At 34.8% G+C, this 25,669-nt stretch overlaps 1 protein-coding gene across 11 annotated transcripts in view; it reads left to right on the top strand.

The window, feature by feature from the left end:
• The first annotated feature begins 9,475 nt into the window (after positions 1-9,475).
• Positions 9,476-25,669, top strand: part of si:ch211-232h12.2 — a 47,103-nt gene continuing 30,909 nt past the window's right edge. For 6 of the 11 annotated variants that reach the window (XR_015504580.1, XR_015504579.1, XR_015504581.1 and 3 more), the window contains exons 1-3: positions 9,476-9,617; positions 11,580-12,148; positions 21,339-21,408. Coding sequence is in view for 4 of the 11 variants with exons in the window: in XM_087276911.1 (XP_087133037.1) it covers positions 11,588-12,148; positions 21,339-21,408 (631 nt within the window). In the remaining 7 variants the exon portion in view is untranslated. The remainder of the gene's footprint in view (positions 9,618-11,579; positions 12,149-21,338; positions 21,409-25,669) is intronic. The other 5 variants (XR_015504582.1, XR_015504583.1, XR_015504578.1 and 2 more) reach the window with 1 other exon arrangement.

Here is a 25,669-nt window from a genome sequence, read left to right on the forward strand (position 1 = left end):
TAGTGTTGTATACAATTCTGAACATAGTCTTTCAGAGTCCATAGGCGCAGACAGGAAACTCGAGAGCAGCTGTATTTACAATAATGATGTAGGTTAGACACGGAAACCTCTGGGAACAGCAGCATTTCTGTGTCTCACATGAGCCAAAAAGATCTGCATTCGGACTGAAATGGTGAGCTATTTAAGACAGCTTAATGTCTTTACTGTGGCAGTTTGTCCCAGTTCACACAGAAAAGATGTAGTGTGTAAATGACTTTAAATACCTTGAATTTATGCAGATGAGCATAAACATTAAATTAAAGGATGAGTTGTTGAATATTCTAACATGTTTTGAAGGATGGACACTGATGTGTGAAGATTTGAATGAGTAGCAGCTCAGAAGACTTTTATTTTATATCGATATTAAATCATACTGATATTTAATTATGAACAAAGCTGCGGAGAGGTGTTATTAAGAAACTGCACACTTCATAATACACTTCATTTGAGTAAATTAAGTACATTTAAAGTAAATTAAAAGGTTCTGTTATGATTTTAATGCTTTCAACTTTTTAATGTTGCTGTTTGAGTTTGACAAAGATCTGTGGAGTTACAAAACACAAAGTCACTTCAAAGTCGGGAGTTAATCTCTGTATCAGTAAACACTGCTTCTGACAGTTTTATTATGGGAACAAATACATAACAATATGGTTGAGTTGTGTCATAGTGTGTTATTGTTGCTGTTTTACAGATTTAATATAGTGATATACTGATTTAAAATAAAATGCTATTAAATTGAATAAAAATCAATTTTTTTAAATACAACTAAAAATAAATGGAATAGATTTAAGTAAATTAAAATGCAAATTAAGAGAACAAAAAGCAATAAAAACTAAACAAATAGAATAAATTTAATTAAAATAAAATGCAAATTATAAAAACTAAAAACATTTAATACAAATAAAAATAAATAGAATAAAATATTGTTAATGTTGCTGTTTTACAGATTTAATAAAGTGATATACTGATTTAAAAAAATGCTATTAAATTAAATAAAAATCCAAATAATTTTTTTTCAAATACAAATACAAATAAATAGAATAAATTTAATCAAATTAAAATGCAAATTAAGATAACAAAAAGCAATAAAAATTAAATAAATAGGATAAATTTAATTTAAATAAAATGCTAATTATAATAACTAAAAGCATTTAATAAAAATAAAAATAAATAGAATAAAATATTGTTAATGTTGCTGTTTTACAGATTTAATATAGTTATATACTGATTTAAAATAAAATGCTATTAAATTAAATAAAAATCCAACTATTTTTTTTCAAATACAAATACAACTAAATAAAAATAGAATAAATTTAAGTAAATTAAAATGCAAATTAAGATAACAAAAAACAATAAAAACTAAATAAATAGAATAAATTTAATTAAAATAAAATGCAATTTATAATAACTAAAAACATTTAATACAAATAAAAATAAATAAAAAATAAATAGAATAAAATATTGTTAATGCTGCTGTTTTACAGATTTAATATTTTTATATACTGATTTAAAATAAAATGCTATTAAATTAAATAAAATCCAAATATTTTTTTTCAAATACAAATACAAATAGAATAAATTTAATTAAATGTAAATGCAAATTAAGATAACAAAAAGCAATAAAAACTAAATAAATAGAATAAATTTAATTGAAATAAATTGCAAATTATAATAACTAAAAACATTTAATAAAAATAAAAATAAATAGAATAAAATATTGTTAATGCTGCTGTTTTACAGATTTAATATAGTGATATACTGATTTAAAATAAAATGCTATTAAATTAAATAAAAATCCAAATTTTTTTTTCAAATACAAATACAAATAAATAGAATAAATTTAATTAAATTAAAATGCAAATTAAGATAACAAAAAGCAATAAAAATTAAATAAATAGAATAAATTTAATTTAAATAAAATGCAAATTATAATAACTAAAAACATTTAATACAAATAAAAATAAATAAATAGAATAAAATATTGTTAATGCTGCTGTTTTACAGATTTAATATAGTGATATACTGATTTAAAATAAAATGCTATTAAATTTAATAAAAATCCAATTTTTTTCAAATACAAAGAAAAATAAATAGACTAAAATTTAAGTAAATTAAAATGCAAATTAAGAGAACAAAAAGCAATAAAAACTAAACAAACAGAATAAATTTAATTTAAATAAAATGCAAATTATAATAACTAAAAACATGTAATACAAATAAAAATAAATAAAAATAAATAGAATAAAATATTGTTAATGCTGCTGTTTTACAGATTTAATATAGTGATATACTGATTTAAAATAAAATGCTATTAAATTAAATAAAAATCCAAATATTTTTTTTCAAATACAAATACAAATAAATACAAATAAATAGAATAAATTTAATTAAATTAAAATGCAAATTAAGATAACAAAAAGCAATAAAAACTAAATAAATAGAATAAATTTAATTAAAATAAAATGCAAATTAAAATAACTGAAAACATTTAATACAAATAAAAATAAATAGATAAAATAAAAAACATTTCTAGAAAATAAACTAAAATGCAAATAAAAATAATATATTTAGTGGAATTCTCGGATGATTTGAAGTGCTTATCCACACTTGGAAGTTGCTTTGGATAAATGTTAATGTTCTAATAATCATATACATAACTATCAATATGTAAACATGTTTGTCTTTTGTTTGATTTTGGCATAACCATGAGTGTATATGACAGCTGACGCCATTACACACTGTATATCCGGAGTTTAAACTGCCAAAGCATTTTGTTTTTTTGTTTTATAAAGACACGCTGTAAAAATATATATATATATACATATTTTTAAAAATATATATATAAAATATATATATATATTTTTTTGGCATAACCATGTGTAAATAACAGCTGATGCCAAATATAACTGTTTTGGGCACTTTTTTGTATATTCAGATCACTGTATATGAAGAAAGAAATATATTTATTTTTTGTTGTCCCAGTGCAATAGAGAGCTGTAAAGGCTTCGCCCTCTATTGAATAGGGGGTGGGGAGTAGCAGCTGATTAGCATGTAAAAAGACAATCTCCAAAACAGCATGTTCTTGCCTCTGCCCTAAAACCTCTATTACCACCATGAAGTAATAAACTAATCAGGAGGTATTTTGAGCTAAAATGTCACAGGAACACCTGAGACTTATTCTACATTGTGTAAAAGGACATGAAATGTTGTAGAAATCACTGATCTCTATTTCATCCAGGTCAAAGGACTTTTTTTAAACATTGCACACCATTCAGAAGCAGCATAACCGATGGGTTATTTACAGAAACATTAGAGCCTGAGCACATTCCCCCTGAAGAAGTTTTAACGTGTGTGTCTTCTGGAGAGATCATGTGGGAAGCCTGACACAAACATGAGCAAGCTCATCATCTGATGCGTCTCCCTGAAGCGCTAATCACCCAGCAGCGCTAGCCGTCACATGCTCCGCTCGAAACCACGGGACACAGCAGCTCTCAGTGTCAGATGTTACGCTTCTGACCCTCGTCTGTGTGTGTCTTTAAATAACAAAACAGGCCAAAAGTAGATTTCTGAAACTGTTCTCATTACTGTTTGTCTATGAAAGCAATGTGATGATGTAGAATGTGGGTGGTTGTCGTCGTGTTTCTATGTGGTTCAGAAGAGTTTTTTTTATTGTGTTATGCAGTTGCTAAGTGAAGAGGGGTTTGTTTGTTATGTAGTATGCTGTTTAGTATGCAACTGTTCTTGTTATATGTGACCCTGGAAAGTTTTTTTTTTTTAAATTGGGATTTATTATTATCTGAAAGCAGAATAAATAAACGTTTCATTGGTGTATACACTCACCGGCCACTTTATTAGGTACACCTTACTAGTACCAGGTTGGACCCCCTTTTGCATTCAAAACTGCCCTAATCCTTTGTGGCATAGATTCAACAAGGTACTCGAAATATTCCTCAGAGATTTTGCTCCATATTGACATGATAGCATCAGAGTAGCTGCAGATTTGTTGATGAGAAACTCCCGTTCCACCACATCCCAAAGGTGCTCTATTGGATTGAGATCTGGTGACTGTGGAGGCCATTTGAGTACAGTGAACTCATTGTCATGATCAAGAAAGCAGTCTGAGATGATTCAAGCTTTATGACATGGTGCATTATCCTCCTGGAAGTAACCATCAGAAGATGGGTACACTTATGTCATATAGGGATGGACATGGTCAGCAACAATACTCAGGTAGGCTGTGGCGTTGACACGATGCTCAATTGGCACTAAAGGCCCAAAGTGTGCCAAGAAAATATCCTCCACACCATTACACCACCACCACCAGCCTGAACTGTTAATACAAGGCAGGATGCATCCATGCTTTCATGCTGTTAATTACGATTAATGTGTACATTCTACCATCCGAATGTGGCAGCATAAATTGAGACTCATCATACCAGGCAACGTTTCTCCATTTTTCCATTGTCCAGTTTTGGTGAGCCTGTGTGAATCGTAGTTTCAGTTTCCTGTTATTAGCTCACAGGAGTGGCAGCCGTTGTGGTCTTCTGCTGCTGTAGCCCATCCGCCTCAAGGTTAGACATGTTGTGTGTTCAGAGATGCTCTTCTGCAGACCTCAGCTGTAACGAGTGGTTATTTGATTTACTGTTGCCTTTCTATCAGCTGGAACCAGTCTAGCCATTCTCCTCTGCACTCTGACATTAACAAGGGATTTGCACCCACAGAACTGCCACTCAATGGATATTTTCTCTTTTTTCAGACCATTCTCTGTAAACCCTAGAGATGGTTGTGCGTGAAAATCCCACTAGCTCAGCAGTTTCTGAAATACTCAGATCAGCCCGTCTGGTACCAAACCCATGCCACGTTCAAAGTCACTTAAATCCCCTTTCTTCTCCATTCTGATGTTCGGTTTGTACTGCAGCAGATCATCTTAGCCATGTCTACATGCCTAAATGCATTGAGTTGCAGCCATGTGATTGGCTGATTAGAAATTTGCGTTGAGCAGATGGACAGGTGTACCTAATAAAGTGGCCAATGAGTGTACATTTGTATTGATGTCATTTTTTTTTTTTTTAGAAATCTAGATTTATGTATTGTCTGAAAGTGGAATGAATAATCTTCCCATTGATGTGTACATTTCCACTGATATATTTTTACGTCATATTATGATGAGTTTTGACATAATAATCTATATTGACCAAAACAGTGTATATTTGGCTATTGCCAAATATATATGTGCACCATAACACTTCAGGGTCACATTTTTGTTTTGCTTGGGTGTTATATACATTGTACACAAATATTGCTTTATCATTTCATACCCTCTATATAGTACTGCTATACTTTCTAAAAGGATTTTTGTAGTAAACAGAGAAAGTGAGTGTTTGCTTAGACAATCAGCTATTAGTATTACCCACATATACAGGGCTAGTAATTTGATCTTGAAGTATTAAAAAGCTGCTACAGCATATTTTGTGTTAAAGGAATAAATGATTATTAAAATTGTAAAAATGTCCTCTCAGTTTTCTAAGTGATTAGAGTTTTTGGCCTGGTGGATAACAAAAAAAAAAAAAAAAAATCCAATTAATTAATATTGCAGGTGGAAACCGAGCCATATCTAGAGAGCGGCTTAAGTGAGAAACTACCAAGCAACCACCCACTCTTTATCTTGTTAAAACCACCCACAATGCCCTAGTGTCGCAGCAGCAAGAGCACTGGCAAAAAAGAAACCCAGAAAAAGTTTAAAACTAGTTTCCTTACACACACACAAAAAAAAAGAAAAGCCAGGCAAATGCAAGTAGTGCACTTCAAACAAGTAATGCGTTTCCGTATTCCTCAGATTACACTTTATCTGTGTTAAATTGCAGATTCCTCGGTAACGCTTTAGAATAATGGTTCATTATTTAATGCTAGTTTATTTACTAACATTACCTTAGTATCATACTAATGTTGTAAAGCATTTATTAAATGTTCAACATTAACGCATGATTACATTCTAAAGTTGTGCTTGTTAACATTAGTTACTGCAAGTTAATATGAACTAACATTATTTAAATAATGGTTTTACGCTACACAGCAATGCTGGTTTACAAAGAAACCATACCAAGAAATCATGAAGAAATCATGTTGCACTACAATTAATGTAGCTTTTTTTGTAAAAACAAACCATGTAATGTACTGTGTTAAATGATAACCTGAAAGATTTAGTGGCATACTTTAATGAATAAAGATGATTCAGTATACAAAGGTTAATTTATTTACTGTTAGTGTTCATTTTTTCTTATTTGCATAGCAAAAGTACTTCTACTATAAATGGACAACTATTTTGTAGAGGCTTATATTATAGAAATTATGGGATGTGTTGGGGGGAAAAATACATTGAAGGTGGTAAGTAGCTGTCACAGAAGGACGTAGAAACGAGCTGTGACAGATTGTGAAGGATGGCAGATGAACGGTATGAACATTGAATGTCTTTTGAGTGAAGATGATGGACCTGACCAGATGACTCGGAGGCATCGGTGGAGGAGATTAAGCTAGAGATCAGGAAACAGACAAGACAAGGAGGCAGGGCCGGATTAACCAATGGGCACAGGCCAAAGGGCCCGTGAGCACTTGGGGCTCCTGCGAGAAGGAAAAAAATGCAGACACTGGAGTGTCTATCCGCTTGTTAAGTGGTGACGTGTTTGTGTCGTATGTAATACCAACACAATCTCACGGCAACTCATTACTTTTTCATTTAGTGGCTAATTCGTATGAATTCGTACGATCTAATTCGTACAATTTAGTACGATTTGCTCATCCCCCAATGACGGCTGGGGTTAGGGGTGGGGTCAGGTGCCACGCCTCCTTTTTAAAATCGTACCAATTCGTACGACTGAACTCGTACAAATTAGCCACTAAACTGGCAAAACGTAAAATACTTACGTTTTCTCGTGAGATCAGGCTGGTAATACTGTTTCCGGGTCCAAGCCGTCATTCATTTGAGTGGAAAAATCATTTGTTTATGATCACGTTTTATTCCTGTCACACATTAAGGTTAATTTTATATAAAGTCATAGTGTACACAACAATCTCTGAGCTTGCTGCATAACAAATACCAAAAAATTAACAATTTATAAAAAAAATAATCACTTTCTGGCCATCGGATATTAGGCATGGACATATATACTGCGATCCTGATTTTCGAAAGCCTTAAATCGCTTTGTAAACGTTTATTATTACCATTTCATCAGTCTCACCATTCAGTTGAATAGAGCGCTTGGACCCGGAAGCCGCTTCGCGTGACGTCACACTTAACAAGCGGATTTAGGCTAAGTGTGAATAGCGCACCACGTTGGAATAAGCTGGTTGAGTGACTTCCGCCCATCGCCGTTTGATTAACAGAGACAGCATAAATAAAGAGCTCAACAGATAGCAGTGTGAGTGGCGTAGCTCGTAAAGTGCATGACAACAAGTTTTGACGCCATTGATCATGAACCCAGTACAAATCCAGCGTCTGATGAACATGTTCTTCTTTTTTTAACTTGCATATCAGATTTTGCCAACTCTTCATCACGAGAAAGACAAGTATGAACCTAATAAGTGTGTGTATTATGGAAGACTCAGATTCATAGAACTGAATTGGAGAGGTGTTATATCCGCATCAAATGCATTATACGTTTGTAGAAGTTGTACATTAAAAAATATGCTTAAATATAAGTTTTAGTATTGCTTCTGTGAACAAGTATATTAAAATTAATTAATTTTCACTTTATACTTGTATTAGTATATTTTTTCAAAGTGTGCTTTAAATGCTTTAAAAATAATTAAATCTTTGTAGACTTGAAATATATGTACTGTATATCATTTATTTTAAAAATACAAGCAATACATTATAGGTTAATTTTATTTAAAAATATTATATTAACCTTTTTAGTTCAACAACAGGGGTGTGGCCAGACAGGGGCCTCTGAATTCTGAATCCGGGCCTGCCAGGTGGAAAACAAACAAGGGAGGAAAGACTGATATACTGGGGCCCAGGCCCGGATTGGCTAATCGGGAGCACCGGGAGAATTCCCCGTGGGCCGGTTCGTTTTTTTGGCCGTGAGGGTCGGTGTCCCTAGCTGCTTGCGCTCTCAGCAGTCGCACATTTTTTTTTTACATCTATTTATTTATTTGACCATAGCTTCACTCTTTTTATTCATTATTTTGCCGCAGCGACGCTCTTCTTATTTATTTTCTCGCAGCCCCGTGAGCAAAATACAGCCTGCAGGTTAAGTAACGTTAATGATGATGTAACGTTAACTATCATCATTCGACCCCAAACAGCAAATTTGAGAATTTGAATAATGAATATTAATGAATAATACACCTGCTCAATGAAAATCAGATGATTCACTACATAAATCTGACATAACATGATCAGAAATCGAAAAAGGGGAGAAAAAGATTAAGTCATCAATAGAAAGTAATACCTTGTCTTGCAGATCACAGTTTATAGCACTATTGTGGATCAGTGGTAAACAAATATCACGAATAAAACGAATTATTATTATTATTTTTTCATTCTATTGTTAAGAGATATAAAACTGTTAGGGCTTTCGAACATTTGAATTTCTAAAGCAGCTTTTTTCTTGAAAAAGACGTGATAATGTCATTAGAAACTGAATTGGAAATGACCTTATTTTACTATAGTCAGTCGTGAACTGAGGTAGGTCTGGTTGAAACTTAAGGGCTGAAAATGTGTCCCATTCCGGCCCTGCTGGAGCCAACAGGGAAACGAGACAAAGTAACTTTTAGAAGTTGCTAGATTTCACTGACCGTGAGAGTTTGGCCTTCTGTCTTGCGACGAGACCAAACGCTAAGCGACGGCTGGTAAGGGACTTTAAAGTGCTGGAGTGATGATCGGAAATGACGTTCAGGTGCGGGACTAATTAGGATTCAGGTGACTGATCGTGCTGATTGTGGTGTGAGTGGGGAGACCCTGGCCTTGCTGTGACACTAGTGACAGTAGGTGTAAGAAATGCAACGTTTTTTTTTTTTGCAAAAAGTTAACAACATTAACTATAACAAAGATGAATAAATACCGTAATTAAATGTATTACTAATAGTTTGTTCATGTTAGTACTTGACTATTATTTTAAAGTGTTGCTAACGCAAGTTTAGTGCACTTTTATCACGAAATAAGTTTCCGTATTTCTCAGATGACTCTTTATCTGTGTTAAAATGTAGATTCCTCGCTGCAAGATGAACGCCAAAAGCATCTTCTCCAGAAGTAAACAAAACAACTCGAAGCCAGTATGTCTAAGTTGAAATAGGGGGTATTTGCTGGCTGCAAATACACACACACAGACACACAGACAAAGCCACACACACATCTCTCTCTCTCCCAGTGAAAAATAGAAGTTGTTCTGTAAGTCTTTTGTTGGTTTTCGACTAGCACACACACACACTGACACACACACACATTTATAGTCATGGCTGAGAGGAGACAGCACCAGCGGCCCCACATAAGGAGACTTGGAAGGAAAGCTGGGATTGTTTCACTGTGTTCGCCTCTTGAAGTCAGACCGTGTCGTCTTCTTTAGAGCCGTGTGACACAGGTAAACAGTAATGTGCATGGTGTTATGTTTTTGCAAGATTATTACCGGCTTTTTTGAGCGGACACTATCTGAGCTCAAAGGGATAGCAAAAATAAAAATTCTGTCATTTACTTACCATTCATTTGTTTCAGTTTCTTCTGTTGAACAAAAAATATATTTTGCTGGTTGCTGGGACCCATTGACTATGTATGTATGTATGTATGTATGTATGTATGTATGTATGCAATTACTCATTTTTTAAATTTTTATTTATCCTTATTTTTTATTTATTAATATATATTAATGTTTATTTATTTGTTTATTAATTAATTTATTTATTTATCTTTATTTATTTATTAACGTTTATTTATTTATGTTTATTTATTTGTTTTTTATTTGTTTATTTATTTGTTTGTTTGTTTATTTATTTTCCCAGTGCTGGGTTGCAGCTGGAAGGGCATCCGCTGCGTAAAACATATGCTGGATAAGTTGGCAATTCATTCTGCTGTGGCGAACCCAGATTAATAAAGAGAATAAGCCAAAAAGAACATGAATGAATGAATGGTTATTTATTTAATTTATTTTCTTATTTATTTGTATTTGTTCATTTATTTGTATTGTTTGTTTAATTGTTTTTTATTTATTTGTTATTTATTATTTATTTATTATTTATGTTTATTTATTTTTATATATTTATTAATATTTATTTATTTTCATTTGTTTATTTATTTCATTTATGCAAATTTTTATCATTTATTTATTTATTTATTTATTATTTGTTTATTTTTATTTATTTATTTGTTTATTTATTTGTTTATTTATTTGTAATTTTTATTTGTTTATATATTTTTATTTGTTTATTTATATTTTTTATGTTTATTTATGTTTTTTATTTATTTATGTTTATTTATGTTTTATATTTATTTATTTATTTATTTTTATTTATGTCTATTTATTTTTATTTGTTTATTTCCATTTTTGTTAATTTATTTAGTTTTCCTACTATGGAAGTTGATGTGTGTCAGCAAGCATTTTTAAAAACATTGATTTTGTGTTCAACAGAAGAAAAAACACAAGGGAGAGTAAATCATGGGTAACAAAATTTTTGGGTGAACTATTCTTTTAATTAGGATGTCATTGTTAAATAATGTAGGTAATAGTTTACAAATTGGGTAGTTAATGTTAGTTAATGCAGTAACAAACAATAAACAATGAAATTATTACAGTATTTACAATATTTATTTATTTATTTACATAGTATCTTAATGTTAGTTAAAGTTGTTAAATGTTAGTCCATGTTAAACCGAAGTGCATTGATTAATGCATTAGTAAATGATGAACCATAATTAATATATGATGCACAAAAGTAAAAACATTACCTACATGTCCCGAATTGTAAAGTGTTGTTAAAAACTATGTTGAAAGCATTAGATAAATCTGAAAACGCACACAGAAAAAAAAATTAGATCAGCAGAATGGTTGCAAACAATTTATACGTTTTGAATTTAAACAAAAAAATTGAACTTAGTAATGTTTAACTTAATTTGTGTTTAAACTCAGCCTAAATAAATTGTTTACAAGCGTTTAACTTAAAAAAAACATTTAGTAATTTCAAGGAGCCGTCTTTGAATCATTTTTTCAAGTGCATTTGATCGTTCATTGTTACTTTTAAACAGTTGATCAGGATTTTAACAAAATTGTTTTTGTTATAAAATGTTTAGCGTAATATTTCTAGTCAGTTTGACTGATGTGTGTTGAGAAAGATGACTAATAGCTCATTTAATACTGCTAAAATCTTTTAGACAGCAAGAATTTTTTAATGTTGTAATGTATTTTTGGTGTATTACTTAGTGGAAAACAAGAGTGAAGTGCATTAAGCATGCTTATATGTTGACTTGTTGCTGTTCTGAAGATACTGATACTTTAAGTGACAAAAGTACTTGCTTTCTTGTGCTTAAAAATCATTTTCTATGTCTTCCTCAGAGTTTATAATGGCGGACATGAAGCCTGAGGGCCGGCGGCGGCTCCTTCAGCCCCATGATGCAGCTGGCAAAAACAGCATGAGCTTCCTCCGCAGGTCCTCATCATGGAGGAGGCCTGGAGAGCGAGGTTATTATGAGGGCCCCATGGCGCAGGTGAATGAGCCCCCTTGCGGAGCTCGTCCCCAGAGCTGCATTGAAGGTGGCAGAATGGACAAATGGCTTCAAACCCTGGAGAGACTTCAATCCCGTCGGCTTCAGAAACAAGTACCTGAGTTTTCCGACTGGACCGTGTCAATGCCGGCTCTCCCAAACGAGTCGATGGGAAGTAACCCACATTGTCTTGATCTGAACTCTCTCCACAGAAGGAATCAGACTCCTAGTGCCTGTTCAAGTGTTTGTGAAAGCTCCCCGAGCAGCATGGAGTCTGTTCACATTAAGCCTGTTCCCAGTGCTGAAAAAGCAAATTTCTGTGCTCTCGCTCCTGTTCGATTTGGCTGGCTGCCCATACAAAGACATGTGATTCTGACAGACGTCCCCAACAACCGACAAGACAACAGCAGGGGTCAGCAGGTGAGAAAGTGCAAAAGAGACTAATTGGAGATGCGGGCTACATTTTGAAATTATTTTTTTGAAATACACGAGGAAACACGCATGACTGTGCTTTAACATAGTTTACTAATAGAAAGAACAGCCAGAAAGGGAAAACTGATGGATTTGTGAAGAATATTAGCATCACTGACCATAACAATGTACCGTAAGTTACCTATTACTGTCAGCATGTTTGTGTGCTCTTTATAAATTACTGAAAAACAGCTGGGGGTAAAGTATATTGATCGCAAGTGCTCATTTTGTGATCATATCTCGGTTTTGTTCTGTTGATTTGTAGTTTCAAATATTCGTAGCGTGAAACAGATGGAAATATGAAGTTTAGTAAAGTTAGCAACAGATTCATATTTTCCGGATCAATAACTCATGACCTATTCGCTATTAGTGAAGGCTTAATAATGATAACAATAATAGTTTTTATTTATATAGCCCCTTTCCAGAGCTCAAGTACACTTTACAAGGAATGCAACAAAAAAATAAACAAACATACCTGAAGTCAAATATAACAAACTGGAATTACACAAACAAGAGGGGGGGGTCAGATAAAGTAGCCAGTTTGGCAGATTAGAAGCGAAGCATTTAGAAAATAAGTGAGTCTTAAGTAAGGGTTTGAATTCAGAGCTATTTTTAGCAGAGTGGAGTGAGCGTGGTAGAGAGTTCCAGGGCCCTATCATACACCCGGCGCAGTGTGGCGCTAGGCGCGGCGCAATAGTCTTTTGGTAGCTTCAGCTTGGCGCAAGAGTCGTTTTGAGGCGTTGCGCTACGCTGTTTAAATAGCAAATGCATTAGCGCTCATTTGTGCGCCCATAGGTGTTCTGGTCTAAAAAGGGAGGCGTTCTGAGGTGCACTGCTGGCGCGTCGCTATTTTGCGAAACTATAATAGATTTTTCATTAGACCAAAACAAACCCGGTCTAAACTCCGGCGCAGAGTTGCGCCTCGCTTACACACTGCTTAATACACACAAGAAAGCAATAGGCAAATATTTTTACATATAAAAAAAATTAAATATTAAGGATATATATATAGGATATAATAAGAATAGATATAGAATATAAATATAAAGGATTAAAATATTACAAAACATATTATTTTCTAGCCTACATAAATATAAAAAACCACTGCTTTTATGTCTTCTTCATCTCGGGAGGCTTTTTCAGTTCATTCATAACAATTTGCTTTAGTATTATGTTATTATTATTAGCAGTATTATTTATTAAATCCATATTTATATTTGTTTTATTAAAAACAAGCTTAGATTTGCCCACCTGTCAGGTTTTAGACAATATGGGGCACAGCATGTGTTTTAGGATATAACACACTTTTTTTGAGCACACTTCATTATTATTGTTCATTTATTCGTTTGCTGGAAATTAGAACTGAATTTAGAAATAGTTTTGAAACGAATATTTGCTTTTAACAAACAAAATAATTTATTTATAGGCTAATTGATGTCTGTGCGTAAAGGTTTCCCTATCCACGAGCGAATGTGAAAGTTGATCCATTATCTCTCATTCTCACGCAGTAGATGCTCTGTTTAACAGTTTTCTGTTAAAAAAAACTGTGAACTGTTAACTGTTTGCTAGTGAAACGCTCTTTTTTTTTCACTTAGACTTACTTTGCGTCATGTAAATAGCAAATGCGCTCTTGGCGTGACGCAGCTGGCTCTTAAAGGGAATGGGAGATGAGACTCTGATTGGTTTATTCTCAAAACACACCCATAACTCATTAAGAAAATAAACTCAACCCTTTTAGACCATGCGCCACGGTGCAAAGCAGATTATTAGAAAATTACGCGTTAAAAATGAGCAAAAACGCGTTCTGACATGCCCAGAAAGCGTTTGCGCCCTGCGTTTTGCGCTCTGCGCATGGACCGTCAAAATAGAGCCCCCAGAGTTTGGGTGCAATAACACTAAATGATCTGCCCTCCATTGAAGAGAGGCGGTACACTGTAAATTCTAACATGTTCAGTTTACTTAAAAAAAGTTTGGAAACCGATTGCCTTATTATTGCAATATAAACTTACAAGGAAATCTTAAGTTAAGTTTAATTATTGGCTTAAAGTATGAAACCTAAGACTTCCAAAGTAAACTAACTGGTAAAAATCAAGTTAGTTTAATAGAAAATTCTAGTTAATATACTCTTGTATATTTAGTAACCTTACTTAGGGCTTTATAGTAAGATTACTTTATTAACTCTATTTAACTAATGCTGTTATACCCTGTTCAGTTAACATCTTAAATGCGAGTAGTCTCAACATTGCTTTAATCCACCATTTTAAGTAATGTCAACTAAAGAAACTACGTGCAATCGGTTTCCACATTTTCTTCAATTAAACTCAACATAAAATATGTAGTTCAACTTGCAAGTAATGACAATATACAGGTCTTAAATGTAAACATTTTATTTTACAAAAAGAGCAAAGTTTCACAAAACAATTGTGATATTTTAGTATCACAATACACTTGTACACAGTACATTTTTGTAAAAACCTGTTCTAAAGTGCATTAAGGTGCTGTAATATACTGCAAACAGCAATACTGGCAAAACAAAAACAAAAGAAAAACATTGGAGGGACAGCGAGAAGGCCAGAGTCAGCAGAACATAAAGAGCGAGTTGGGGTGTAGGGGACAAGCATATTACAGAGATATGAAGGTGCTAGGCTATTTAGGGATCTAAATGCAGGGAGAAGAATTTTGAATTCAATGCGATATGCAACTGGAAGCCAAAGGAGATCGTAGAAAATTGGGGTTATGTGAGTAGAACGTTAAACGGAGCATCACTCACAATATCGAGCGAAAAAAAGGAGTAAGGCAGCTGGGACACATAACCAGCTTTGTGTTTTTGTAGGAAACACAGTTTAGATCTGTTTAGGGTAAGAGGTGTGTGATATTGCTGTCGGTCTATCACTGAATGTGTCTGGATTATCAAAACAAAACCAACTTGACTCCGCTCCTTTAGCGCCCCTCAGACAATTTGATCCACGCTGGCGTTTCTCCTCTTGGGTTTTTGGTTTTGAAAAGGGAAAAAGTTCCACCATCTCGTCCAAACTTTAAAGATAGCGGGTATCAGATTTGCACAATCCATATGCACTCGCTCGAAAGCTTGACTGAGCCCCTGCGCGTAGCTACAGTTGCTATGGTGGGTGGCGGTGTTTGGGTGTGGCTTAGCGAAGGGTCAATTTGAATACATTTATTTTACCACTAATTTTCTGATCTTGCATTTTCTTCTTATGTGTGTGCGTGTTTTTGATATTGTGATATAGGTCTTAAAGGTGCAGTAGGTGTTAGTCTTCAGAAGCATTTTTTGTTGTGCTGGTTCAAAGTCTCCTCACAGTCTAATAGTAAGGATTAAAGTAATTGATCTAAACGTATTTTTTATTTTTTTGAAACTTTTTATTTAAGATTTTTCTCTATATTTATTTTACAGAACAACCCCTTCCCCAAAAATTTTACCCCTTACACACGAGGGGAAACCTAAAAAATAAAAAAAAATAAAAAATAAATACTGAAATTATAATAATAAAAAATAAACAAAAACAATAATAATAATAAAAAATTAAAATAAAAGGTATTGCCATCATAATTACTTTCCAGGGGATACATCTGTACATCAAGTTACATTGTATTGCATAGTAGTTACATCAAATAACAGTCATGTTAAGGTGAGGTTAAGCAATCTCTAAATATACATATCTAAATATGTCGTAATACTTTTTCACCTCTTTAGAAAAATATCAGTTTTCATCCATAGACATGCAGTCATTTTTTCCATTATATAGATCTGTTTAAGTCTCTGAATCCACAGAGACACTTTTGGAGAACTTTCTTCCATCCAATGTACTGTTATCATTTTTTTTGCAACCTGTAATAATATCCTTAGGACAAATCTTGATTCCTTATCAAACATCTCTTTGGGCTGTGCTCCCAGTAAACACACAACCGGATCGAGGGGTATCTAAACGTATTTTTAATGTATTTTAAATTTTGGATAAGGCATAAAACAAAAAAAAAATGTTCATCCAATTAAATAGTCAGGCTGACATCTCTTATAAGTCCGATAAGTAGCCCAATCTGTCTGTCAGCAAATGCAGATTTGAACTACTGCGCAGCCTTTTGTACGCAGCTCCGCCGACCGCCGCACGTTCACGAGAGAGAGCATGTGCATGAGCTATTGGTAAAAACCTGCTGAATCAAAACTTTCTACAAACCTGAATCAATATTGGAGTTACCTTAGCACGCTGGAGAAAGGATGACCATGTCTGAAGGATTTCTCTTAGACAGGTAATGTTCTGTTTTAAAACTGTTTTAGCTTCACGCAGAGCTGATGTAACATTAGATGTTGTTGTTACAAATGGGTTATATCTTCACAGAAGTGCTGTTCAGCCACTAAAATCTTCCGGTGAAAGATTGATAAGACTATTTTCAGTTTCATAAGGGACCTTTTACAGCATCGATAATGTAGATTTTAATTAGTTAAACAACAAAACACCAGTAAATAGCGCTATTCTGCCTAGTTTCTCCCTATATTGTTTACCATGCAACTCTAAATATTTGCTCTGAAATCGCATGTCAGTTTGGCTTGCTCGCCGCTGGACAAGCACTAGTCGCTTTTAACACATAAGAGACCGTTCTTTTGCGGTGCTTGTGTTTTAGGAGGCGTGGCTCTAGACATCAGGGTAGGGACTGTGATTCAGAGATTTATGCTAAGCTGTTAGCATTGAGGAAGATCACCTACTGCACCTTTAAATTAAATACTTAATGGTCTTAAAAAGGTCCTTACAAGTCTTAAACTTGACATTATATCTGCACAAACCCTGTACATTACAATCCAGTTGCGCTGTTGATTTCTGCACAGGTTGTAGATGCAGGATTTGACAGAGTTTATTAATGTATACTAAAAGAGTCTTGTTCTGAAGACTTTTTTTTTTTATGTCTAATGCATTTGAATGGCTTTCTTTTCATTCTTATGTATTTATTTTTTTGCCTAATGTTGTTTGGACTGAACCAAAAGTTGACATTTACTGCATGAAATTAAATTAAATATTCCAAAAAACTTTCAGAGATTATGACTGGATGCCACTTGCAGAATTAGACATGCATTATAATGAGGTCAAGCTAGAACAACACACTTCTGTTCTTTCTTAGGCCAGCATCACTGTGACTGTTCCTCATAGGGTTGGTGAATTTTGTAATACCAAAATCCTGAGCTTTTTGAGATGCTGTTTTGCAAACAATTTACAGTTGAAGAGTTGAATTATTAGCCCCCCTGAATTATGAGACCGCTTGTTTATTTTTTACCCTTTTTCTGTTTAACGGAGAGAGATTTTTTTTCAACACATTTCTAAACATAATAGTTTTAATAACTAATTTGTAATAATGGATGTGATTTTATCTTTGCCATGATAGCAGTAAAAATATTTTACTAAATATTTTTCAAGACACTTCTAAACAGCTTAAAGTGACATTTAAAGGCTTAACTAGGTTAATTAGGTTAACTAGGCAGGTTAGGGTAATTAGGCAAGTTATTGTATAATGATGGTTTGTTCTGTAGATTAACGAGAAAAAATAAAGCTTAAAGGGGCTATTCATTTTTGTCCCTAAAATGGTATTTAAAAATTTAAAAACTGCTTTTATTTTAGCTGAAATAAAACAAATAAGACTTTTTCTAGAAGAAAAAATATTATCAGACATACTGTGAAAATTTCCTTGCTCTGTTAAACATCATTTGGGAAATATTTAAAAAAGAAGAAAAAAATTTAAAGGGGGCTAATAATTCTGACTTCAACTGTATATGGTCTGAATTCAAACAAACAAATTAAGTTGAACACTACTAAATGTAATTAGTTTGTTTAAATTCAGCCTATATTAATTTTTTACAACACTTACCTTGAATTGTAATTCTCTTGAATCATTTTTTTCAGTGAACTGCACTATATCACACATCGTTTACAGCATCAAACTTTCTTCCTCCTTAAAAAGTAGAGAAAGATTGAGTCATCCGCACTGGAGATAAAAGCTTTCAGAGACTTTTTTTTTTCTCTTGCCACCACACAACAATCACTCTCGCCTCTCCACCTGGGAACAAATCCCAGAAAATGAACCACCGAGCTCTCAGACCTGATTTACCTTAGCGCCGACTGATGCCAGAGTCAGAGAGAATGATAGAAGCCTGAAAGCAGGCGAAGAGAGAAATATCTGGATGACTGTCAAGTGCAGTATGCGAACTTCAGTGGCGAAGTAGAGATAAAACCGCTCTGTCAGCAAGTGCTCAGATCCGTACAGAGCAGATTTAGGAAGGAATAGATTCAAGCACAACCCAGCCAACAACGCGATCACAACAGTGCTCAGAGGAGGGAAATTAATCCTAAAGCATTTGTGAACCAGACATCTTTCAGTTCGGTCATCTTACGCTTAAACCTCTGAATACTTATGTCATGCTGAAAACCTTAATGCAATACAGATACATTTTTTTTCTATTCAATTCAGCTTTGTTTCAATCACTGAAAAACAATGATTCATTGGATTTACTCAATTTTTTAAGCTAAGTAGTTGCAAACATAGACTAACCAACAAGTTCACTGTTGTTTGTCCACCCCGCTTTAATGTTGCCTGATCAAACTAGACTCCAGAACAAGCTTTCCTGAAAGAGCTTATTTAAGACAATAAAAATGATAAACTGTTAATGCTTACCTTTTAACATGCTCGCTGTTGATCTGCTGCTTCAAAATGTCGTCTGATCACTGCCGTTTTTGAGATTCAAATGCAAACATCTCAATCAAATCCACATAACTGAGTCAATTTTCGTAAAATAAACGTGATGCCATCTTTCCTCAATTTTGTTAGCTTAATTGGTTTCTCAAATTAAGCGTAATAATTGCACTGGTTTCCCTAATAAAATAAGTAAAATGTATCTCTTGATTTTATAAGCAAAGTCTTCCCAATACTTTATAATAAATCCAAAATATAAATTTTTAAAAGTAAATATGACCATTCTTTTTAATGACCACCTCAATTTTTTAATGAAAATTACAAGCCTCAAGATTCATTTTTTACAGTGCAATTGATATGGGATGAACTTAAACAGATTAAATTTAGTAATATCCAATTGAATTTGTTTGTTTAAGTTCAGCCCATATAAATTATTTGCAACCACATGCTGTGCCAGCTGGGATGTTTTTATTTTGATTATTTTCCCCCGTTTATTTATGCTTTTGAATTGGATTATGGGATTTTGAAAGTTAGAAAAAGTCACTTTAATTAACACTTTTAATAGTTTAAAGTGATATATTGCCTGGGTTGGAGTTGTATATTATGGTACAAAAACCTTGTAATAAACTGCCAGTGCATTTTCTGTTATTTTACAGACTTATTTCTCTATATATTACTTATTATTGCTGATATTATTTCAAGCTCCTAAAATGTGAATAAAAGTCATTTTGTTAAACTGTAGAGTTAAACTTTCAACATTAAAAGTCGACAGATTACAGATCACCATCCCTTAATCCAGTTCACAACGATTGTAAGAAAGTGTTCAACATAGGCTCATTCTGACCATGTAGCCCTATATACATTTCTGGAGATAGTGAATTAACGTAGCCAGAAGTACATGTGGCTGAATTACGTTTTTAAAGCGAACGCTATGGGGTGGTATGACGCTGTTCCTTTTTTGCTCTTACCAGCTGACCGCTTACATCCATATGGACTGCTTTCCCGTGGTTACCAGTTTGTTCAGTCACGCGCCATGTATGTTGGTGAACAACAGGCAAGAATGGCACCCATGAATTGGAGATCTGAAAAAGCTTACACAGCGGCCTCTGGTGGATTCGCCATAACTGAAAAGTAACGTAGCTCCTGAGACATATTTGGTGCTCTCGAGAAATGTATATAGGGAAACGTTTTCTAAATGAGCTTGGGTTAGTTTAAGTAAAGTGTCTGGTGCATTTGGAGAGAAGAGTGTTTCTACGGGTTGGTTTGTCAAGCCCACTCACCTGTGTGAGGCACACTCAGAAAAGCACAGTGTTTCCAAGAGATATGGAGGGATTGTATGCAAGTGTTTGGAAAAGGGTCAGAGATGAAAGAGTGTGTTTTCTACAAGTGGTTTGTCAAGTCGACTCACCTGTGTGAGGCAAACTCAGAAAAGCACAATGTTTCTATAGAGATATGGAGGGATTGTAAGAAAGTGTCTGGTGCAAGTGTCTGGAAAAGTGTCTGAGATGAAAGAGTGTGTTTTCTACAGGTGGTTTGTCAAGCCCACTCACCTGTGTGAGGCTCACTCAGTAAAAGCACAATGTTTCTATAGAGATATAGAGTGATTGTAAGAAAGTGTCTGGAAAAGTGTCTGTGATGGAGTATGTTTTTTACAGGTGGTTTGTCAAGCCCACTCACAGGGGTGAGGCACACTCAGAAATGTACAATGTTTTTCTACAGATATGGAGTGATTGTAAGAAAGTGTCCAACATAGGCTCATTCTGACCATGTAGCCCTATATACATTTCTGGAGATAACGGATTACGTAGCCAGAAGTATGTGTGGCTGCATTTCGTTTTTTAAAACGAATGCTATGGTTGGTATGATTTTTCGCTCTTACCAGCTGACCGCTTACATCCATATGGACTGCTTTCCCGTGGTTACCAGTTTGTTCAGTCACTCACCATGTATGTTGGTGAACAACAGGCGAGAATGGCACTCATGAGAGAAATTGGAGATCTGAAAAAGCGCACACAGCGGCCTCTGGTGGATTCGCAAAAACAAAAAAGGTAGCTCCTGGGACCTATTTGGTGCTCTCTAGAAATTTATATAGGGAAACGTTTTCAAAGTGAGCTTGGGTTGGTTTAAGTGAAGTGTCCGGTGCATTTGGAGAGAAAAGTGTTTCTACGGGTGGTTTGTCAAACCCACTCACCTGTGGGAGGCACACTCAGAAAAGCACAGTGTTTCCAAGAGATATGGAGGGATTGTAAGAAAGTGTCTGGTGCAAATGTCCGGAAGAGGGCCAGAGATGAAAGAGTGTGTTTTCTACAAGTGGTTTGTCAAGCCCACTCACCTGTGTGAGACAAACTCAGAAAATAGTGATTGTAAGAAAGTGTCTGGTGCATGTAAAGAGTGTGGTTTCTACAGGGGGTTTTATCTAAAGTCCATGTGTGTGTTTTCTCTGCAGAAACTGAAGTCTCCCATCACCCCAGTATTGCTCAGCTCTCCTGCCAAACACAACAGACCAAGACCAATCGGTGCGTATAAAATAAAACCGATCTAAAATCGCATTTCTGAATGAAGTTCTTGGCGAAAAGCAGTGATTCATGTTTGGAGCTTTACACAACGGTGCTGTGAAATACCATCTGCAGTGAAATTCAAGCTGTGCATGTAATTAATGTTTTCAAAGATGTTCTGCTGAAGAACAAAGTAAAGGAGATGCCATTATTATTGACAAAGTACATTAGTCTTAGACAAGTGGTAGTTAATGTATTGTTAATAGCACATTTTGATGTCTGCGATGAGTTCCTGTCGTCTGCTAGATCATATCGAGGCCATGGCAGCAGATTATTGGGATTCAGTAATGTGTTGTTTGGCTTTAGAAGCAGATTGGTTGGAGTTTGTGTCAGTGGAGTGTCCTCTGGTTTTGTGTGTGTTTGGTGTCTTCCTCCTCTCAGCGGTGCTGGGATGTTTCTCTGGGTCTGACAGCAGGAGACGAGCGTATAACGATGCTCACAGCGTCACTGTAATTACAGCACAGAGAGCAGGATTCAAGAGTCAAGAGAAGAAGAGGAGAGCAGGAGGCAGTCGTGCAGGAAACACCAGATCTTGTTTACATCACAACTGGCTGGGAATTTCTCTCATCTTTTTCTTTTTTTCCACCGGTTATCAGTTCCAGATGGTGGGAGACTCTGACAGGACATGAGTGCCATGCTAAACAGAGTGTGTGTGTGTGTGTGTGTGTGAACATAGAGTGACTGAGGGTCAGACACTTGCGGCTTGTTTCTCTCTGCATCGAACTGCATTTTCAGATCCCATGCCTTGTACCGTTCCAAAATAGTGACAGAAAGCAGATGAATTTAGATGTGGTGAGGAATTCAAAATGTAAGCCTTTCTTCAGCCTTCTTTAATTTATTTCACAGATTCAGTCTATTTTTAGTGTGTAACCCTATAATTAGCTTTGGGATTTTTTTTAAGTTTAAAATTGTGATTTGTTCAAATTTGGGCCCTATTTGGCGTCTGTACTTGGCTTCCTCTTTACTTATGTCCGGGATAACCTACATCCACCACACCCCCACCTGCTTTTCACTTTCGTCTGTGACAGCACCCCCATCCTCCAACCCCCACTTTTCAATTTCATCCGTGAAACCCACACAAATGTTTTCATAGGGCCCCTACCTGCCAGTGCCATCCCTGAGTTTGCATGTTCTCCCCTTCAAGAGTTCACACTTAGCTGATAGTCAATAAAGCGTATTTGGCATGCTGTCCCGGGAGAGAGCCCTGAGCTCGTAATATCCTCGAGCCCGGGGCTCCCTCCCGTTAGAAGGGCAAGAGGGGAATTCGAGGTCAGGTAGGTCTCGAGAACTCCCCTGCTTGTCACCGTGAGAAGTGTAAACTCAGGTTGTATTGGGTGATAATTTGTTTTAGTCGATTGGCTATGTTTCATGTTTTTGGACGGTGGGAGGAAACCGGGGAACCCGGGGAAAACCCACGCGAACACGGTGAGAACATGTAAACTCCACACAGAAACACCAACCAGCCCGATGGGTTGGACCGGCAGTGTTCTTGCTGTGAGGCAACAGTGCTAGCCACTGGGCCACCGTGTTGCCCGATCAGAAAAAGTGGGAGGATGTAGGGGTGGAAAGGGGGGAAGCTTCAAGACGAAGATAACTAGAGTGAAAAACTCAAGTTATTTATAATGCTTCCGTAATCATCTAATAGTGCTGATTACGGAGCTAACAAGGAGCCAGCCGTGTTGATTATAAGCACGTGATCCTCTCGAAATTAGTTTATGAATAAACCACACTTATTGGTGTGGGTTTTCTCCGGGTGCTTCAGTTTCCCCCACAGTCCAAACAGATGCGCTATAGGTGAGTTTGGTTAGATAAATTGTCCGTAGTGTATGTGTGTGTGTGTGTGTTAATGATTGGAGCGTGTATGGGTGTTTCTCAGGGATGGGTTTCAGCTGAAAGGGTGCGTAAAACATATGCTGGATAAGTTGGCGGTTCATTCTGCTGTGGCAACCTCAGATTAATAAAGGGACTAAGCCAAAAAGAAAATGAATGAATGTATGAATGTTTATTTATTTATTTATTTATTTATTTATTTGTTTGTTTGTTTGTTTGTTTATTTATTTGTTTGTTTGTTAGTTAGTTTGTTAAGCTATTTATTTATTGTTTGTTTATGTATTTGTTTGTTTGCTTGTTTGTTTGATTGTTTGTTAGGTTATTTATGTTTGTTTGTTTATTTATTTGATTGTTTGTTTAGACATTTTTTATTGTTTGTTTATTTATTTTTGTTTATTTGTTTGATTGTTTGTTAGGTTATTTATTTATTGTTTGTTTTAATTAAGTTTTGTTTTTGTTTGATTGTTATGTTATTTTTTGTTTGTTAGTTTGTTTTTCTTTATTTGTTTGAATGTTTGTTAGGTTATTTTTTGTTTATTTATTTGATTGTTAGTTTGGATATTTATTTATTGTTTGGTTGTATGTTTATTAATTTTTGCTTGTTTGTTAGGTTTATTTATTTATTGTTTTTATTTATTTATTTTGTTTGATTGATTGTTAGTTTTTTGTTTGTTTTTGTTTATTTGTTTGTTAGATTTTTTTTGTTTAATTGTTTCTTAGGTTTATTTATTTGTGCATTAATTTATTTATATTTGTTTATTTGTTTGATTGTTTAAGTTATTTGTTTGCTTGCTTATTTATATTTGTTTATTTGTTTGCTTGTTTGTTAGGTTATTTATTAATTTATTTGTTTATTTATTAGATTTTTTGTTGTGTTTGTTTGGATATTTATTTATTGTTTGTTTGTTTTTTATTTGTATTCATTTATTTTTGTTATTTGATTGATCTTTAGTTTGTTATTTATTTAAAACAGTATGTCACCTACAGCCAAGTGGTTTGTCAAACCCACTCACCTGTGTAAAGCACACTCAGAATTGCACAGTATTTCAATATTTTCTCAGAAAGAAAGTATCTGGTGCATATGGAGAGGAAATTAGCATTTTTAAGCTGCGGGTAAAGTGTGTATGCTAACTTACAGTAACTTTTAGGCATGTTTAGATTTTGGGGTCAGAATTGCATTTGGATTCAACGCTCAGACAGGAATGATGTTTGATATGTTGACCCAGAAACTCTGCAAAACCCTGACGTGCCACTGTGACACACAACACCTGAGCGGCTGACAGGAGTGTGTGCCGCTCTGCCCCGCACAGTGAGAGCATGCTGCTATAATAGCTGCCTGTCAGGTGTGAGCTGCCAGTGTGAAGTGCGATTACCTGCCTAAAAAAACACGGCAAGAAATAGTTCTCCTGGCAGCTCGGCTGTCAGACAATGGCATGACCGCGTCTCCATAGCAACCCTGACAAAGAACAATCCATCACGGCCGGGGTGGCGCCGCGGTTCCCGTTAGAGACAGATCCCGCAGCCTGGATGGCACCTGTATGTGTTGCAGGTTAAGTCGGTTTAAGCAGACATATACAGTTGGAAGTCTGAATTATTAGCCCTGCTGAATTATCAGCCCCTGTATATTTTTCCTTCCCCATTTCTGTTTAATAGAAAGTTTTTTTAAACACATTTCTAAACATAAACATATTTCTAATAACTGATTTCTTTTATTTTTGTCATGATGACAGTAAAACTACTGGGGTAAGGGCACCTTGACTCATCATCTCTCCATTCTGCTTCACACAAAAAGAATCTAACTTACAAGCGCCATGTTTAGTCAAAATAAGTTCATCATCATAAAACTACAACATCACTGCGTGCCAACACCTCTGCATTAAGGGCTTTTACCAACTCAAGCTCATTCTGAAAATGTACCTTTATATACATTTCTGGAGAGTGCCAAATAAGTCCCAGGAGCTACGTTTTTTTTTTTTTTTTGCAGTTTTTGTTTTTTGCGAATCCACCAGAGGCTGCCTCGTGGTCCTATGCCGATCCTTCCCCTCTCTCTCCTTCCCATGCTTTCCTGTCAATTTTTTATACTGTCCTATCAAAAATAAAGTTGAAAACCCCAAAAAAATAATTATAAAAAAAAAGCAGTGCAGAAAAAGAAAAGCCACATTTCAATATTTTAACAAATTCTCACCGTTATTTACTTGTTTATTTTATTTTTTTTGTTTTTGTCTTACTGGAACCGTTCTTTGCAGGACTCAAATCCCATCATTGTGGTCAACTCCTCTCTCCGTCTGAAGTGCACCAACGTACATGGCGAGATAACTGGAATAACTGGTAACAGCGGAAAAGTCGTCCATACAGAGGTCAGGGGCGCAACTGGCAGGTGCAAGCCCTATGG

This window comes from Danio rerio, chromosome 12, assembly GCF_052040795.2.
Source record: "Danio rerio strain M-AB ecotype USA chromosome 12, GRCz13ab, whole genome shotgun sequence".
NCBI classification, from domain to species: domain Eukaryota; kingdom Metazoa; phylum Chordata; class Actinopteri; order Cypriniformes; family Danionidae; genus Danio; species Danio rerio.